Here is a 20,335-nt window from a genome sequence, read left to right as displayed (position 1 = left end):
GAATGCAACTTGACCAAATGAGTTCCAAACTATGTAAGGAGGGACAGAGCAAAAGAAGTGGAACAGGTTAAACTGGCAAAGAGAAAGGGATGAACCTCTCTAGAATATGATGAAGGGCCTCAGACAAAGGGTGGAGGGAGGAAAGGGAATACAGGAGGGTGGTGAGAGAAGGACAAAGATACAAAAATGGGGAACTGATCGAAAAGCAGTTCAAATAGGTACCAAAGATGGGGAATCTTGAAAAGAAAGGAAGAATATCTGCAAGTCAGAACAAAAAGAGTTATGAATGCAAAAGGCACTAGGGTGTGAGTGAGGAGCTGTTAGAGAAAGGAAACAGCATAAACCCTAATAACAAGCAAGAAGGAAAGACAAAGAAATCCCAAGAATTAGATTCATGGAATGAAAAATGGGCAATATTAAAAGATAAATGTGAAAGATGAGGAAAGGAACATATCTGAGAATGAAATACAAAAAGAGATTGGAAGGTTAAGGTAATTCCTTGAAAGGTAAGGTACTATCCAAAGCAAATAAGGTTAAATTTATAGTCCAATAAGCCATTCACGACTGAGGAGAAAGAAAGTTAGTTGAAGGAATGGAAATATAAGATCTAGTAAGCATGTGGTCATTCACAACACACTGAATAAAGGCTACAAAATCCCCAACAGTCAACAAGCCTCCAGAAACCATAGTAGAAAAGGGGGATGTATAACATCATCACCCACACAGGACTAAATAGAAGACACCATCATTTGAGAATTCAAGATAATAACCAACACTTTGGAAACAAAAGCCAATGTAAAACAAAAACTAATTTTTTAATAAATGCAAATCATATCAAATTGAACTGAGAAAAGAAATTGGAATACATTTGTTCAATGTAATGCTTAGAAGAAAGAAAAGTTATCACAAGTGCATAGAGTGAGTTACCAACATGGAGGTTGTGTTGTCCTCTTATTAGTGGAGGTCTTTCGTCACGTGATGACATCATCATGATTGTTTGTTTGTTTGTTTTTGGAATTTCGCGCAAAGCTACACGAGGGCTATCTGCGCTAGCCATCCCTAATTTAGCAGTTTAAGACTAGAGGGAAGGCAGCTAGTCATCACCACCCACCGCCAACTCTTGGGCTACTCTTTTACCAACGAATAGTGGGATTGACTGTCACATTATAACGCCCCCACGGCTGAAAGGGCGAGCATGTTTGGTGGTCTGCGGATTCGAACCCGCGACCCTCAGATTGTGAGTCGAGCGCCTTATCCACCTGGCCATGCCAGGCGACATCATCATGAACCAATGCAATTCATGTTAAACATGAGAACTTAGGTGGGAGTTAACTCAAACTTAGCAGCTTGCAAATCCCAAACAGACACTGAGGGAAATAGCATCTCTGTGTGTTGTATGGAGGTGAGTTGTCATCTTTTACAAAGAATTATGCTAGACAAAAAGAAAATCATCAGAATACCTACTTTGTTGCTCTTGCAAGAGCTCTTTTTTCTTTTCTTTCTTGATCTTTTATAAACTGTTACATGTTAAGAAAAACAAATAAATCATACACAAATCTATTAGTGTTCTACAAACAATCATAAACATGGCTCATAGCATTCAGTACTTGGAAAATCATGAACAGTTAAGGCAAGAAGAAAAATATATATAGGTATATTAAATATAAATATTTTGATTATATTTAAACTTACTTTATAATTAAATATTATTCAGTTCTTTGCCTTATAGGCAAGTTCAATGGACCTTATTCAACATGAAGCTATTAAATCTTTCCAGCTCAATGGAAGTGTAATATACTTTCTGCAAAACGTTATCTTAAAAATTAATAACACACAAAAGTTACTATATCTGAAACAAAGATGCTTAACATAATGCACAATATCTATCAAATATTTTTGAACCTAAATTTACTTTTTTTGGTAAACTAACAACAAAAATGAAATGAAAACCACAACATGACACAGTTATATACAATGTTCATACATGATATGACAATAACTATAAAAGCCACTGTGTGACATAGTTATATATTCATGCCATTAGAAAAACATGTGGTTCAAGAAGTCTTGATAAAAATGAATAAAAACCCTATAACCTGAGCGCTTTCGAAAAGTGGACCTTTCTTCTTCAGAGGCAAACTGGGAATATATGATGTTGTTACATAGTATGACTGTAAGAATGGATTTGAAAGCTAGGTTTCACACAAGATAGTTCTATTAGTTACATAAATTCTGTGGCTAAATATATTCCCACTGGTATTTCTCTTTCTTATCTTATTCATTTTTTAAATAAGTAAATTTCTACCCATAAAGAGAAGTTTGAAATAAATATTTAAGCCAATTTTTATGTTTGCATTGCCATATTATTTGTTTTGTATCCATTTAATTCCAACAAAATACACATTTATTTTAAAGAATAAAAATAACTATGTTGTTTTAAGATAGCCCACTTTGAGAAAGAAATTTTGAAACAAATTCTATTTATTTTATTATATCATATTTATAAAAGTTACTTCTGTACTCCTTTCATTAAGTATGTACAGTTGTTTCCCCCCAAAAAGTGTCCCTGCTAATCCCAAACATCATAACGGAGGCAAAGTCCACCATAAAACTATTTACTTTCAAAATTACAAGCAGCTTTAGTAAAGTGAAAAGCAACTTCTAAAGTCATTACTTCAAAAACATAAATAAATAAGCAGTAGAACCAACAATATTAATTTTTTACCTTCATGTATCATTAAAAAACATGGTATACTTAAATTATTTGAATTCATGTGATCAAGAAAAACTTTCTGGTGTAATAGCTAAAATTTAGAAATTACAATACACAGATTGGATGAAAGGGAGCTAGGTCTGTGATAAATGTACTGCAAACAAAAAAATATTATAGTTGAAGCTTTCACACTTTTTATACAAGAATCTGGAATTTAAAAATCACCTGAACAGACAGTATCCAATGATACAAGTCACAATGGATATAAAAGATGATAAACTCCCATTTGTAGACATGACAGTTATCAAAACATATGGCTAATATACCACAGGAGTTTATAGAAAAACCAGAAATACTGATAAAAACTGCAACTATAAATCAACCCACTCTAAAGTGTAAAAACTGATGTCATAGACAGCCTAATTTTCTAGTATAAACAAGACTTGTAACAATGAAATTTTATGGAGGAAAAAAACATATCACTACAACCTTCCTTGACAATAGAATCCTGAATACCTGAAGAAAATAAAGAAAGTAAACGTCAAGATCAAGCATGAACAAATTAACCATTTCAGTCATATTTCTCTATGTCAAAGATTTCTGAAAACATACAGAGGATATGTAAACAGTATAAAGTTAGAACCGTATTCAGAAGCCACAACACAATACGACCACAGTTAATACCCACTAAAATCACCTAAAGATCCAATGGAAAACTGAAGCATAATTTACAATATATTATATGAAATAAAAAGACCAACAAAAGTTAGAACTGTGGAGCCTAACAGATTCTGTAATACCAATCTATCTGCAATAACCTATCATGCCAAAGAAGACTATACAATAAAACAGAATAAAACACAAATGAGAAAAAAGATTGATAAAAGCAGCTTCCTTCAGCTACTTAACTAGTAACACAATCAGTCAACCTAGCACAGTAGCCAGCAAACCTACATACTACTTTTGAAAGCATTCTAACTATTTATTTGTTTCAAGTCTTATTGGGAGAAGTCCTGGGGAAGTGAATATCACATCATCCTTTCTGTCAAGAAGATCCAGGATCAAATTCCAGCCATTACCATTTTTCAGACAGCAAAATAATATCAGCCAAAAAGTACAATATAAACTAGTTAGTATGTAGTAAAAATATAACAATAAGTAAATAACAATTAGAGTTTGTAATTGTATATGCTACTAAATATGAAAACCTTTGTGTAAGTACACAAACTGTGTATTTTAATTCATTTTTGAAGATAAGGAGTTCATTTCATGTTAAGAATGTCTTGCTAAAGAATAAGCAGTCATTTGTCATCTACAAATTCACATGTCCTTGTTCTGTGGAGGAAAACCTAAGCTCTACTACCAGATGATTGTCTACCCATAAGTAAGCACAGTAGGCCCCCTCTTGGGAGACTACCCTATGGTTTACATTAATTGTGGTCTTTCAAGAGGCAAGAGGGGTGGTCTTTCCTTAAGGGGAGGTGGAGCTTCAGGATTGGACTACTCATAGAAAGGCATGGTTATATGAATGAAGAAGTTACGAGTACAGTAATTACTTCTGTATTGTACATAAATTGTTATAATGTATGTATTTAAGGACATTTTATTCTACATCACAATGCTGTACATTGTACAGTTCATACGTAAACACAATGCATAATAAAATAAGAGAGAAAATAAAATGTCATACATTATAATAATCTGTGAGTTTGTTTGATTCACTTTGAATTGCACAGAGGCTTCTCAATGGCATCCTTGCTTTTGCCGACATATTCCAGTAACTTGGAATTCTGATGAGCAACTGCAAAGTCCCTCAATTGTTCCAAATATCCTACAGTTGCTCCTGCAGAGACAACTGGTTAACCTCTTCCTCCTCGTCTGAAGAAGAGGTAGAAGTTTGGCTTCTGGCATCAGCCACTTCTTCTCCCAGTCCATCTCTATAGTTTTGTTGGTGACAGTATCAGCATCAAAGTTTGCATACTCTTCCCAAGTCAAATAAAAATTCTCCACAAAGGCTACAAGATCATCATCAACTTTAGGATTGTCTTCTTCATCATCTTCAGGCAGATCCCCTGAAAAATCCCATTTTGCAAAATACTTCTGAATTCTCATACATTGTATGCTTTCCCATGCACTCTTTAGCCACACATTAGTGTATAGTACATTTATCTTCTTGGTCAAGTCAGTTACACATGTGGCTTCATCCATGTGAAATAAAACATGTTGCACCATGTTATCATATTCTGGATAATTCCAGAATCTCTTAGCTGAAGCTTGGATGTGGTGTTCAGTGGCAAAAAAAAGCTTTCATTACTACGGTCAACATCAGGTGGGCAGTACAATTGTCCACAAACAATAAAATAGAGTGATCTTCATTTCTCATTTTGCTATTGACCTTGTCTAGCCACTGCTGTAATAACTTGCTGGTCATCCATGCCTTTTGTTTGAGGCATGTGTGACAGGGAAGCAGAGTGAACTAGCCAAACCCTTGAAGCAATGAGGCTTAGCACTGTTCCCTATTACAAAGAGTGTCAGCTTTTCTCCAGCTGCATAATATGCCAGCAAAACACTGATCCTGTCCTTTGACTTCTTATCTCTTTCTTACAACCATTGATGTAACGGAAGCTCTATAGAAAAGACCAGTCTCATCTGCATTTATTGCATCTTCAATCCTGTATTCAATGCATATAGACTTCAGACAGCTAGGTCTACATCAGCAGCTTCTCCAGACAGAGTAGCAATGCACACATTGTGGCACTTCTTCCACCTGTCCAGTCATCCACTACAACCAGAAAAGTCAAAATGACAAAGATTTTCTACATACATCAACACTCTCTCTTGAATTATTCTGCCACTAACAGGGATGTTTTAGCCCTGGCTATAGTGAACCACTCCAAGACAATCTTATCTATGTCTTCATAGCTTACTGTCCTAGGCTTACTGTACTTTCTGTCTGAGCACTCCCACTTCTTCAAAATCTCTGCTCTTTCTTTCACTATATTCTGGATTTGAATCTTCCCAACTCTAACTGCTATTGACGTTTCCTAGACAAGGCAAACTGCAGTATTCAGTTAGGATGATGAACAATGAGACTGACAGGTAGGTGCCACAAGCAACAAACAGTTGTTAAATTTATTTTATAAAACTAGCTGGTGGTGGCATTCTTGGGGTAGTTACTGACATGGGGTAGTAAACAGTGTAGCTGCATCTGTACTCAAATATAGTGGCTGGGAATGAAGGGTGGACACTGGCCAGAAAAGTCTTTCAAGAGGGAGACTAATGTACAATTCTAGAGAACTGGATAACACTTGAAGAGTCATTTGACTTTCTAAAAAAATGCAATGTTGATTTCACAAAGGACAACTTTGTAGAAACAGTGAAGGTGAAGGGTGAGATGACATTACGGTTTTCAGTCTTATTATTATTAAAGTTAATATGCTTCCAAACCAAAGGAATTTAATACTTCTCATGAAATTGTAGCCTTAACACAATTTTTTGAATAACACTGATTTATTCACACAATTTTTTTAAATAGTTACCGAATAATAGAGGAACAGGATTAAAAATATACTACATTTTGCGTACTTTAGGCAACAACAGGTTATGTATTTTTAATGCTTTTGTTTCACCAAAATTACATTAATTGAAAAAAAAAAAGATTGAAGATTTTTTTTTTCCAGCTAAAATTGCTTTCATCATTTTATTTGGTTATAAACATTTAATGGACTAAAATTAAGAAACCACAATAGCTTTTCAAACTACTTATCATATCTTATAAGTAGAAAATTTATGTCAAAATATTCTACACAACAATTTATGCCATCAGTGTAACCATAGATGGAATTACAAAAATTATCCTTTGTAAAAACTAGCATTCTTTATTAGAATCTAACACACTTTTCAAATAATCACAAATTAGTAAGCAATTATGACCTACAATTTTTAAAATTCAAGAAACTCTAGTTATATTATATTTTGAAATGAAGAGTGTGTAATATGGATGAAAAATATTTTCCTTCCAAAGCTGAATCCAAAATCACAATTATTTGAAAATAGTAGTTACATATCCAAAAAATTTAAAATTAAAGTAAAGGATACCACAATCTGCTTTCTCCTAGCAACCATCATATTTTCTGCCAGTCGTCTTTCCAATTCCAGGTGCTACAGAAACCAATCATCTTTTAATAAAACTCTTTTGAAACAACTGTTTGAAACTGTAAACTAATTAGTATAATCATATGAAGGCAAGTGAAATCATAAAACAAAAGATAAAATTCAAACACGTCAAGGTATATAACTTAAAAATTAATTCAATATTTAAAACAAATAAATATGATACATGCTCAAATACAACTCTGAGAACCAAGTTCGATTAATGGTCCAAACATAACATACAGGAAGTAGCAGTTAAGCACACATCATCTCTGGATAATGAAATTATTGGCAATGCCACTACATCATCATGCACAGGTCTAGTTACAAACTCAACTAAGCAGCTGTAAGTGATATGTTTTAAATCTTCCACTTGTATTAGACAGGATGATTTCTATGAAATCTCACCCATAAATTTTTCTAACCAAACCAAATTCCCAAGAACACAGTAATAGCTATTACCAAATTAACTTTAGTCCGGGAATCAGCTGCTCTGGCCATCCGACTCTGGAAGACTTTACGTAGAAGTAAGTTTTCTCTCTGAGCCTTCTCTAAAGGGGTCATCTTCTTTCTAATATTAAGATTTCTGACAATTTATCATTTGTAAATGTATAACATGTGTAACATTCATTATTTTTAAGTTACATATACATACTGTTTTAATTTTTATTATTCAAAATAAAACTTTAATAATACATTACAAGTTGTATGAACAAAATTGCTTTTTTTTCATTAGTGAAGTTTGTCTAAAATCAACAACTCAATACACAAGTTATTAGGAACATGAGAACTAGTCTTTTTTATCTTTTATATTCTATCCTCATATAGCTTTTAGTTTTCAGAAATAAAAAGTACAAAAAAGACAAACAAACCTGCATAGTACACAGTCTACAGTTTTGATCATTTATATAACAGTGGTACTTGTCAAAAATACAAGTTTTTATTACACAGAAGCATGTTCAAAAATTAAATTAAAAAATTAAGCAATAAATAATGTCAGCATCCTACAGCATGAAGTGATGCTTTGTTGGTCCACCACATAACCAAAACTCACACTACAGTACAAGATTATGTTTTACTAGTACATCATATAAAAAAAAATCATCTTAGAAAGAAAACTAGACACTCAAATGAAACCAAAACAAACACATAAAGGCTGGTTTGAACAATCACCCTTAGATGAATAATCAAGAACAAACTTTTAAAGTTTATTTTCTTTGCAACATATTATTCATATGTATATTTTACTTTTACAAAGTCAAGCCTTTCTATAATAAACTCAGATACAATGACAAACCCAATCTACACTTAACCCTCAAATTACCAATTTGTATATACACCATTACCTACCAGTTGAGACTTTTATATATTGAGTAATTTCATGTTTTTGTAATTACAACGCTGACCAAGAATTTAGGTGAAATCACTCATTTTCTATGTAAAATACACAGGTGACCCAAGCAGTAAGGAAATGCAGTATTGATGGTATTTTGTGTGACTTGCACATTATTAAGAACCCTGAAACCAACACAGTGACAGACCTACAAACAATTTGTTGCATAAATAGTTCAGAAAAACATATTTCAAAAAGAAATAAAGTACATATAGACCTCATTGGTAATTGAAGAGTTAATGGTTTTTAAAATATTGTTATTGTGTGTAGGGCAATATTTCTATACATCTCATCTTAGTGGAAAGAAGTCATAATAATACAGGTGAGAGGTGGGTCAAAGTGTGCATGTCATTAACATTTTACAGAGTAACGTTCAAAACATAATCAAACTACTTTATTAGTATTGTATTTCAGGATACTTGTCATTAGAATATAGTTTCAGAATTCAAATTTTTATATTATCTAAGTTTGAAATTTCTTAATTTCAAAAAGAAATATTTAAATAAATTCTCATTCTTCACTTCCCAGTGTCATTCATATTAAAGTCATAAAAGTCTCCTTTTTAAATTTTCTTTCCTTACATGGGCTACAGTATCCACCAATTACATACACAAAACATATATATTAACAGTGCAACAAATAAAATAAGAACCTCTCACCTCCTTTATTTTCTGAGATATCAATAAATATATCATGACAAAATTCTATTTTATTTTTGGGTGAAAGCTACTATTTTGCAAGTAAAGATCTTGATGTTTATAGACTGAAATCTGTGCTCTGAAGAGCAATGAAATTTTTTAACCTATTTATAGCTTAGTTAGAAATCCAGATAAATTATAGTAGATTTAGGACATTCTTTTTCTTATTGGCTGAAATATTTATTTGTGTTCTAAATTGTGTATTTAATTGTTGTTGTTGTTTCTTTTTTTTTTTGCAAAGCTACACAATGGACTATATGCACTCTGTCCACTGTGATGAATCAAATCTTGTATTTTTGCAATGTAAACATGTAAACTTTCTGCTTACTCATCAGAAGACATGTATATTTAAAAGCTACATGAATTAGGTTTTTGACAACAAATATAGTAAGAAAAAAGAAGACTTACAAGCAGCATAAGTGTTACGATAAATACTCAATTTCTTGTCTTTATGTATATTTTTCATTCTGTTTATATATTTTTTAAAAAGTAACTAGGTTATACAAGAAACCTTAAATTTGAAAAATTAAAAAAAGTTTGTGTGATCACTTTTCCAGGTTGTACTCCAAAACATTGTTTAGCATAAGTTCTCTGCACTCTCTCTGGGTGATATATTGCTTGTTGTAGTATTTTGAAATGGTTCAAAGACCAATAAAATAATAAATGAAAGTAGTTGTGGAAAGTTAGAGGCTTAAAGCTCCTAAGATAAATCAATTATGTTACAATTTGTAGTTATTCTAAGAAAAAAATATGTAATTTTGATTTATTTTATATTTTTCAACCTGTGCTAAAGATGATTTCACTAAAGTTAGTGTTAAGGTAGAGAAAATAAGAGATAAAGTATAAAGTTCTTCCAAACAAACTTTTTGATATTCATTTAGGAGGTTCAGGAGGTTATATAAGAGAAATACAAAAAAACATACATGAAAAGAATTTTTATTCTTAGCATGAAAACCATCTTTCATTCAGACTTCCTCAGTAAATTCACAGAGAAATCTTTAGACAAAATATTGTATTAACAAATATTTTTATAACAAACTTGTAAAGTTTACCAAATTTTGTAAAGATACACTACCTATATTCAGAATTACAGTATATATAGTTTCATGGTTACATGGTAGTTAAAAGGCCTGTCAAAATTACTGAGCCCATACAAAGAGAGTTAAAGCCTAGACAAAACTCATACCATTTTTGATGGAAAACCTACTCATAAGTGTTGAGAGACTTGAATACAGAAAATAGCAACTTGCTTGTTATGTATATAAAAAGGTCTTAAAGTTTTATATGTGACAGGACAACCAAGAAGTAGGAAAAATAATATACCAGAAACTTCTCTTGAAAACTATAACGAGTCTTTTTTTTATTTTTTGAAAAATATTCACAATTCAACAAAATTCCTATCAAGTGTAATGAAATATGCAAAAAAACTTGATAGTACAGAAGTTCAAGTTGTGCTTATTAAATAAACTCTTCTAAAGGTTAGTTTAGTCTATCTTCCAAACATGCAGATAACAGATATGGAATGATAATCATGAACACCAATAATGAATTTAACTTTTCTTGGAAGAAAGTGCTTACATTAAATAAAGAATTGAAGTATCTATCTAGTTTTTCTGAAATAAGTTATTTTTGTTTCCCCTAAATCATATTTATAAACTTTGACTACACACACAGACACAGATACCATATATGAAGATATAAAAGGACAATTTAACAATAAGCTGAAAAAAGGGCACGAAGAAACTCAAACTTAATGACATCTGAAAAGTCAATTATTACTTCAAATATTTTCTCCAATGGGTTCACAATGAGAGAAATAGAAAACATAACATTTATTGATTTTTACCACCAATCTTTAGTCTCAAAGTTTACAATCATAGTTACTTAACCAGAGAAACAAAAGGGGAGAACATGCTGCCACACCTTGAATATTTTGTTAACAAAAAATTCTCCTCATCTCGCATTGCTTGCTAGTTTTTACTTATTATAGTCCTACTTTTAAACAAAGTTATGTTTCCATCAGTGCAGTACAAGTTTAACAGAATTAAAAGCTAAACAAATCTGCTCGATACTAAAGAAGTAATATTGTTTTTGTTAAACACTGGAAATGCCAAACTTATCATTTCTTATTTTGAAGTATTGGTAAAAAATACTGCTTTCACATGCTTTCATATTAGACTCATAACATCATGTGATGGTAAATATTTATTTTCTTCTGAAAATCAAAATTAATGTAGCTTATACCTATTTCTTGATCTCCATCTTCCATTGTTCTTTGCCATCTAAACATTGTGTTCATTTGCTCCAGTCTTTTATACCCCACTCAACTGCCCTCGGCAATATCTAATTTGCAAAACTTTACACCGACCCTCACACGCCCTCTTTGTAGGTACTTTATATAAGCACTGTATGCAGACAATATAATCACTTTTTCTAGACTTACCCCATCCCAGTCACTAACCCGGCTCTTAGTGGGGAGGAAAGGAGGAAGAGTGTCAGGGGAGGTAAGTATGTTTGAAAATACATTTTCAGATTAGGAAAATGATAACTTTCAAAACATACATACCTCTGCTGCCACTTATAGTTAGAATCTCACATTGAGAAGGTAGAGGGGCTGGTGAGGGCATAGTTTATACAGAAAAGGTCTGCAAAAAACAAAGGTGTACCACGACAAGTGGTACTCAAGTGGGGAAAACCGCACTACATCCAGAAAAGGTATGATCTTCATCCAGAACTACTGAAAAGTGAAAATGGTGGAATATTATGATAGGCCAGCCCCAACCATGCAGCCAAGATTCTCCGACTCGGGCTGGATTTAAGGGGTCATGGTACCCATATCTCACGTTGGTGGCCAGGGCAGTTGGACTGCAAATTTATATATATTTTTGTGATAGGATCCACACCTGCAGCCATGGAATGATGCATTTCGAATTACCGGATTTATTAAAGAAAGAAAGCAACACCAAAGTGGACAATGCTTCTGTTCAACTTGAAGAAGTCCAAAAGGCAACATCCCACGCTTGGATTGATGGGATCATATATGCCATACTCCACCCAAGGTCCAGAACTCATCCAGACTGGATTGACAAACAGTCATCTTCACTCCCCAAAGAAGTGAGCAAGGAGAATTCCACTTACCCATGGAATTATGGAGTAGACGTGGAACACTGGTGCATCAAGGGCCTAAGATTGGACCGCATCACGTATAGATTTAGGAAGAGATAGTGGACCTCCTGTATGAACAACCTAAGACCTGACCATGTTCATAAGAAGGTCCAAGCTCACCCTCACTGGATAGCTAAGCTTCAATTCTGGACTGGTTTTACGAGTAGGCTCCCACGTTGGTTAGTCCTGCTCCTACCAACATCTGGGAAAAATAACCAGGAACCTGGGTAGGAGGGTCCCCAACTTTGCCCTCTTCTCCGAGATTGGAGAAAACTCACCACTCAGAAGAAAAATGGAAAATCCTCTGTCCACCACCACAGCGACTAGGAACTGAGTGTGGTAAGGACTCCATAGCTCTATTAGTAGAATTGGGGTGGTGGTGGCATGTACATGATGGGGAGTGCCAAGGAACAGGCCTCTGGAGACAGTGCAACAGGTGAACCACGTTTCCCAAGTTTTAAAAGCAAACCGATCTCGACTAAGTCAGCTCAAAGATCAGCAGGGACTGCCAAATTCCCCTTTAGCTTTACTCATGATAGTCCATGAGTAGTGGTCCATTGGATTTGTATTGTGAGATAATACTACCATCCAAAATTGTGTCTAGATGGAGCCCATGAACCGATATAAAGGTTGCTAGTGCAGAAATGAAAAAATACAAGCATACCTAACTGGGCAACACTCATCCAACAGAAATATAGAGGGACCCTAGAAGAAAAAAGAAAAAGCTGTAAGTCCAGGTAAGAAAGTTACTCACCTCCTTGTTAAAATCTAGCAGAGGTAGTCAACACAGCCACAGTGGGAAGGTGATTGAGTCGAGACAGATCGATGATAGGATGCCAATCTCCAGTTTTCTTGGGCACCAGAAACAGATGAGAATAGAATCCTGGATGAATGGGATTAATCTTCATGATGGCTCATTTGTTTAACAACTCCTGAATGGTCCAGGACAAAGGTCTGCACGTCTGAGGCCTGAATGAAGAGAAATGACAACCAGATGGGAGGACAATGGAGGGGGAGAAGTAAACTGAATCTTGAAACCCATATCCAGCACTCTGAGAACCCAAGAATCGATGGTGAATGAATGCCAAATATGGTGAAACAGATGTAACTGTCCTCCCACAGGATCTGGTGAAGATGGGTAGTCACTGACCTGACCTGTCCAAAGATCCCCAAGAATACAGACAGAATCGATTCTGTAAACTAACATGACGAGGTGTCGAGGTAGGGGCCATAAGATGGGAATGGTCGATCTTCCAGAATTACCCACTGGAGTAGAAGAGAAGCGAGCAGCCAACAACGATAAAAAAGATTGCAAACAAGCTGCATCAAATTGAGCTACTAAAGTTTCCAGGACTCTGGCAACAAGTAAGGCTGAAGAAAAGGTGCCTCCCATAAATCATGAAGAGCAGTGGACAGCAAACAAATACCCTCCAACAAGGCATCTTGACTCAACCAGACCAACCATGACACCGAGGAAAGGCTTGAAGAGAACAAAGAAGCCATAGTGGTAACCAGTAAGGGTCCCAGTTCATCATCAAATTGATGATGAGAGCATTGATATGCTGCAGACAAAAGATGAAGGGAAGAGAAGTATCGCAATACAATAGTAAGAGTCAAATGAATCCGCAAAAAGTGAGATGTGTTAACAGTGATAACAGGTTCTAACCTGGAACCCAATAAATCCAACAACAGATCCAACTGTTGAGTGTCCAAATATACTTGATCCTGACGATGATAAGCTAGGGCAAGTTATTCTGATAAATGAGGGGGGCAAGGCATAGCGATACCCTCTCGTAATTGCATTGAAAACCTCCCTGAATGAACTAAGTAATCCCCCCAAGGTCTATCTGACAATAAGGCAGGGGTAGACTCAAAAGCAACGGGGTTAATCCCCAAAACTTTAGATACTCACATAACTAACTGCACAAAAGGGGCAGAAAGTGGCTGATCAGGTAAGCCCTAAGTAGAGGCAGCCCTAGTGAAAGAAGGAGCAGGAAACAGTGTCTAAATTCTTGCTGGTATATTCAGGTTCATGATGAAAAGCCAACTCTGAACCAAGTAAGAGTCAAGCGAATCCACAAAAATTGAGATCTGTTAAGAGTGATAACAGGTTGTGCATATTTGGTCATCTCCTGTAAGTCCTTTATTATAACTTTGACTTTTATATATTTTTACGTTATGTTCAAATCTTCTTCTTAATAAAGCCTTATAGACTGAAACATGTTAAAAATTGATTCTCGAAGAAATATTCCTATATGATCAATTGTCTGACCCTGCAATTTATTAATTGTGATGAAAAAGGCAATGAATTTTAAGGTGACAGGTAATTTCACAAAAGTATAACTTTCCATAAAAATGGTTATAAATTCTTTTACAAAATTTTTAAAAATCTCTTATTGAAGGTGAAAAAGTAGCATCATCTATTGCATTGAATAGATACTTAAGTTGTTTTTTTACACAGTCACTCATGTTTATGATATCATCCCATATTTAATCCATAATTGCATGCATATTTTTCTGAATATTCAAAGAGCTTGGTAATAAATATATGAAAAATAAATATAATAATAAAATATTAACATAAAATCCCAATTCAACTGGGATTTGAACACGAGACTTCCACGTGATGGTCGAGCACTATAATCACTGTGATACTCAGTCTTTGTAATACACTACAGAGATGAAGACTACGAGTCTTCAAATTATCTGAAGAAAAAACACAATATTTGAATGCTTAAAGTTGTATGCTGTCCTTTGGGATTTATTCTAGATTTTAAGAGAAGTAAGTGATGAAAATAAACAAATTAGTAAGTAGTAAAAAAAACATCACCTCACAGGCTTATTCACACAGACTAACTCTAGATCTGTAAAGCTATACATACTAATGTTTACTAAAACTCTGAATTTAGTAAATGTATCTTTATGAAATGTGGCAAGCTTTTAGTAAACATTAAAAGTCTATTGTACACAAAACACAAATTTTCAGTAAAATAAAGATTGGATATGAACATACAAATCCTTAAAAAAGGTTTTCTCATTACAACTTCATATTTTATCTCTTATTTTCTCTACCTTAACATTAATTTTGAAGAAATCACTAATGTACATGGAAATGAAAAGTTGCAAGATATGAAATAAAATACATAATGCCATTTTTTCCTGTAAACTGATTGTAGTATTCATCAGAAAGTTCCAAATTACTTATAATTTTCATATGTTAGCCTTTTCACATTTTCTTTTAATCTTATGGTTTAACTGCTATACTTTGCACCTACTATATCAGTAATCCTCCAATCAAAAGCAATAAATCAGTGAGTCCATTAGCTGTTTTTGATAGACCTACCATAAACAGCAAATGAAATACGACACACTATGCTTAGACTTCAGCTATATTTTACTAAAGTTTCATTAGGCAAAGTTGAGAAGTATCTAATTTTTACATATTAGTTACTTTTGTAAAAATATATACAGCAATATAAAATTGTCTATAAAGCTATTTTCCCCTAAATCTCACAAATTTGGATGTCCAGAAAATAATTTGTGTTGTTCTCAAATATGCATTTTGGAACACAAAAAGATACCACATTCACTAGAAGAGAACACCCCTAAAGAGCTGTAATTTTTCTAGCTTTCTAAGTAAGCTATAAATAGTTTAAAAAATTCAATTAGCTATACAGTTCAGACACATTAGGCAACCCAACATTTCCATTTGTTCCTATTTTGTGCAATTTGTTGTAGTTTCTCCCATATTGTTCTAGTAGATTCCAAGTTCTTCTGAACAGTTTATCTTCCAGCTCAACTGTGGTATTACACTCTCGTATTTCCCACCTTTTGGCAGCCACAAAAATGTCTGCTATGTTCTTCTATCCACTGCCATACCGTACACATGTCTAAGCCAGTTGAATTTAGTCATCTCTATTTTTGATGACTGATGTAATAGGTCACTGCTCAGTCCTCCTAACAATTTTCTCATTTGTAAATCTTATCCGTCCGTGATATATACAAAATTTTCCTTAACCATCTATGGTGGGCAGCTTCCACCTTTTTTGAAGTTACCATAGACAACACCCAAGTTTTGCATCCATACAGCATTATTCATAATACAACAGCCTGCTACAGCCTCACTTTTGTCTGCAAATTGAATCCCTTATTTCTATAAGCTGTTCAAATTATGATAACAATGACCACAGATAAAGAAACCGCAATTGACTCTATACTTATGTGTGCCAAAATCCAAAAACTGTAATAAGTCTTATGTACAGGAAAATCTGCTCTTCTTGATGGTAGAGAGAGAGGAGTGGTGGTTACACAAGTGAGTTTAAGAAATTTATTGATTTCTCATCAAATCAGGAAGGTAGAAAATGCAGATTTTAGTTTCATGCTTGTATTTATATTTAGTTTGTGTTTCTAACTCATTTGAAACTACAGCAGTGTATTTTTGAAGTTACAAAATACTGAAGAAGAGAAATCGCAGCTCAGATGCTTCAAGTCACAGCAAAATGAAAACTATTTAATATTTCTTTTTCAAATTAAGAAACTAAAACTCAAGTAATATAGGCATTTGAATTATAAACTACATTTCAATGCAAAGTTTATTGACATAGACTGACAATAAAGTTGTTTAATTAAATTTTGAAAGTGACACTGTAAAAGATCATGAATTGCACAAAAGAGCCATACTTGAATGCAAAATGTTAATATAACTACTGATTCAAGGCTAATTTACTGCAAGCTATACATATTTATACAACTTTGATACAACTAAAAGCTATCCTATATGGTATGTTAAATTTCAATGTTTCTCACCTAGGCCATGTTGGCAGGATGAAACTTGACATTTCATTGTTTTCCAGTTGCAAAGTTGCACTATTTTGTGCTTCACTTGTAGGTCTGAATGCTTCACAACTTTCAGAACTTCTCTCTATAAAGAGAGTTTGGATTCCAAGTTTGGGTTTTTCATTATTTGGATCACATAGCTTCTGATCATCCACTGTGTCACCAAGTGAATCAGTACCTAATTATAAGAAAAACTAAAATCACAAAACAGTAATTCATGTTATTTGTTTCTGCTCCACAATTATATACTGTATTTTTTAACATGCATTTACGACAGGAACATTTCTCACTAAATAGTTCAAATATTACTAAAAAGCAATTCAAAGTTTACAGTAGGAAAAAAAAATTAAAAGAGGAGACTGAATACAAAAAAAATTTTTCTTGAACACAAGTAGACAAATACCACAATTCAGACAGATATGTTCCAAGGATAATGGACAGTACAAAACTGGAAATTTCTACTTCTGTTTGTTTGTAGTTAAGCACAAAGCTTCACAATGGGCTATCTGTACTGTGCCCACCAGTTCCTGGGGGGCATTCAGGAAGTGAAACAATTATGAAGAACATATACAAAACAATGAATTTCTTATACAGACTTCGTTAACAATAACTAAGGCTTAAGTTTCAAGAATAATTACATGGGAAAAATTAAATGTGTAACAAGGCAATCACACTAATCATAGAAACTAAAATTTATGGAAGTAAGGTGAAAGTTAACCTAAACTCCAAGTTTGAAAGTCATAGATGTTGCAAAACAAATAGTTCTAGTACAGAGTGGGATGTACTCAGGATCCATCTTATGAACTATAACATGTTAAAATGGGAGGGGAGCACTGGGGATACATAAAGTTACTTTTTTGCAAAGTAGTAAAGTGACCCTATTCAAAAGATAAAACCTATAATACAAAAAATAAATAAAATGAGTAAAACAGCATGTAGGGCCTAAAAGTATAGTGCATATTGCAGTTGCCAGTATTCTTACTGGCTCAATTTAAGTTGACATTTGCTTTTGAAAAATCAGCAAAAATGCAAAAGGTGCCCCTCAAGGGTTATGCCACTCCAGAATCAAAGTACTTTTGCAACAGACAAAAACAAAACACCACTACAATCAATGTCATACAACAAAAGAATTTAATAAACTTTAACAACCACAGAAATCCACAACAAAACTTTCAAACAAATGGAATACAAACTTTATCACTTAAAAAAAACAAGTTAAGTGCATAGCCAGGATTTGATACTAACATTAATGAACAACACAACATAGATATCAATGTTATGAATCATTTCAATAATTAATAGAATTAGAAAAAAAACCAGAAGAGGAAAAAATTTAATTTTGAAAGAACACAATATTCCAAAATTAATCCACTACAAGATCAATAACAATATTAAATAACAATCAGCAATAATTTGTTTTAGCTATATCTCATGAACTAACTAGTTTAAGATCAAGGCAAACTTTTTATTCAGTGGTTAGACCACAAGGTTACATCTCATAAGACTAAATAATTTACATAACCTTTCATAAAATTAATATCTGAATGCCACCGCTACGGTAAGCTTGTGTAGGTTTCATAATACAAACATACCCAAATTAAACATGTTCTAGCCAAAAGGTGAGTTAGTGCTTTAACATAACTAAAAATCATAGTTGAACTAAACAACTAATAGAATAATGAATGGTAAACAAAATCATAATAAGATAAAAGTAGAATTCACTATCTTATACTTTCATTCCCTATGTTAAAATGTTACTGATTTCAGTCACTTGAACTCATTGTATTCTATAACTTAACATGCAATAACAGTTTATATTCATCAAACATTTATCATTTGAAAATAAGAAAAAAGCCTTTTTGCCAATACAGGTCACCCCTCAATCAAAAAGTTTTTTAATAAAAAATTGATATAAAACATTTGAAACAATGTATAAATTGGTTCATGCTTCTGTTGAAAATTAACTCTATAGTGCCAAGATGGGTGCGTCCTGCAATGAGGGCAAAATTTCAACTTATTTAATAAAAATAGTTTTATTAATTTAATTTTATACATTAACACATAAAAAATTATTAATTTTTGGTTGATTTCATCATGCTCAAAATAAAACAGTTTATGTAAAAATTTGCCATGAATAGCCTTCTAGGAGGAAAGTTAAAATAGTTTTATTGATCTTAGTTCATCACAGTTTGTCAACCTCAGTTGTCATAGTTTAATATTATTGCCTATATCTCAGCTTTGAGAAACCATAAGCTATGATTCAAACACATAATAAAAGCTCTTTTTCCATTTTTTTCAACAGTATAGGCCAGCAAGGCTTCCACTTCAGTGGAGATTAATCCAGAGATTTGAAAAGGTGACAAAAGCTTAGCTTTGCGATATGTTGATATTAGAAAAGGTGCTTGTGAACAACTTCAACCACAATTACAGTCCTGATGATGATGATGATGCAATGATAGGAAATGTTTTTTATAGAACAATATGAAGTATGCTTAGTTAAATCACTTTATATTTGACCATATGAAGTTTTATTTTGCCAACAAGGCTACTCTTTGTTAGGCTGTGTTTACATTAGGCCTTATTGGCCCAAGCAACTGCTTGAATGAGCAAAGAAAATCCCTAAAAAGTAAGAAAAACAAAAATTAATTCATATGAGTGCAAATGGCATTATATATATTAAATAAAACCTTCTGATTAATAAACAAAACAAAAGTCAGCTTGTTCATAATTTTGGTATAATAAATAAGTTGTTTTTATTTTATGCCAGTTACCATAGACAGTGAAACTATGTGAAATGTTTTTAAAATCAAAACAATGATAAAATTGTAAATTTTATAAAACATTATAAGAAGGTTTCGAAAAATGTAAAAAAACATAAGAATCAGACATTTAAATCTACAAAAAAGGTAAGCATTTTTAATTTTTTCTTAAAAACAAACATTTTATACTGAAATCTTTTTCATATTTTCAAAGCTCCAAATTTATAAAAATATCACATATAAAAATAAAATGTTACAAAGTTCATCTGAAGTTTTAAAATATTTCATCAAGTAGTTTTTTTGCAATATAATATAACAAATATTACAAAAGGTGAGTTAAAGAGATGCACCTGGTTGGTCAAACCACCATACCTGGACATTTTAAGAGTTGTTAGATATATTAAGTCATCAAGAAATTAATGTCACGTTTTGGAACACTTTCATTAACCACCCCTCCAAAAACTTACATCACATATAATAGTTAAACGAACTGCCTAAACATCACGTTAATGTAGCCTATATAATGTGTAAAGTTTAGTATACTCTAATCATTCGTAAGTGTCAACAATGGTTCAGCAAATTTCGTTCAGGTGACTTTAGCCTTAAAAACTATGATGGC

General features: G+C 33.0%; 1 protein-coding gene across 1 annotated transcript in view; it reads right to left on the bottom strand.

The window, feature by feature from the left end:
• LOC106467681 (VPS9 domain-containing protein 1-like) overlaps nt 1-20,335 on the bottom strand; it is a 78,557-nt gene that overhangs the window by 44,125 nt on the left and 14,097 nt on the right. The window contains exons 3-6 of the mRNA XM_022395888.1: nt 16,928-17,135; nt 7,328-7,436; nt 6,812-6,874; nt 1,465-1,517 (exon numbers count right to left, since the gene is read on the bottom strand). Coding sequence (XP_022251596.1) covers nt 1,465-1,517; nt 6,812-6,874; nt 7,328-7,436; nt 16,928-17,135 — 433 coding nt within the window. The remainder of the gene's footprint in view (nt 1-1,464; nt 1,518-6,811; nt 6,875-7,327; nt 7,437-16,927; nt 17,136-20,335) is intronic.

The sequence above is a fragment of the Limulus polyphemus genome, unplaced genomic scaffold, assembly GCF_000517525.1.
Source record: "Limulus polyphemus unplaced genomic scaffold, Limulus_polyphemus-2.1.2 Scaffold2705, whole genome shotgun sequence".
NCBI classification, from domain to species: domain Eukaryota; kingdom Metazoa; phylum Arthropoda; class Merostomata; order Xiphosura; family Limulidae; genus Limulus; species Limulus polyphemus.
This window is presented reverse-complemented; position numbering and strand designations above follow the sequence as displayed.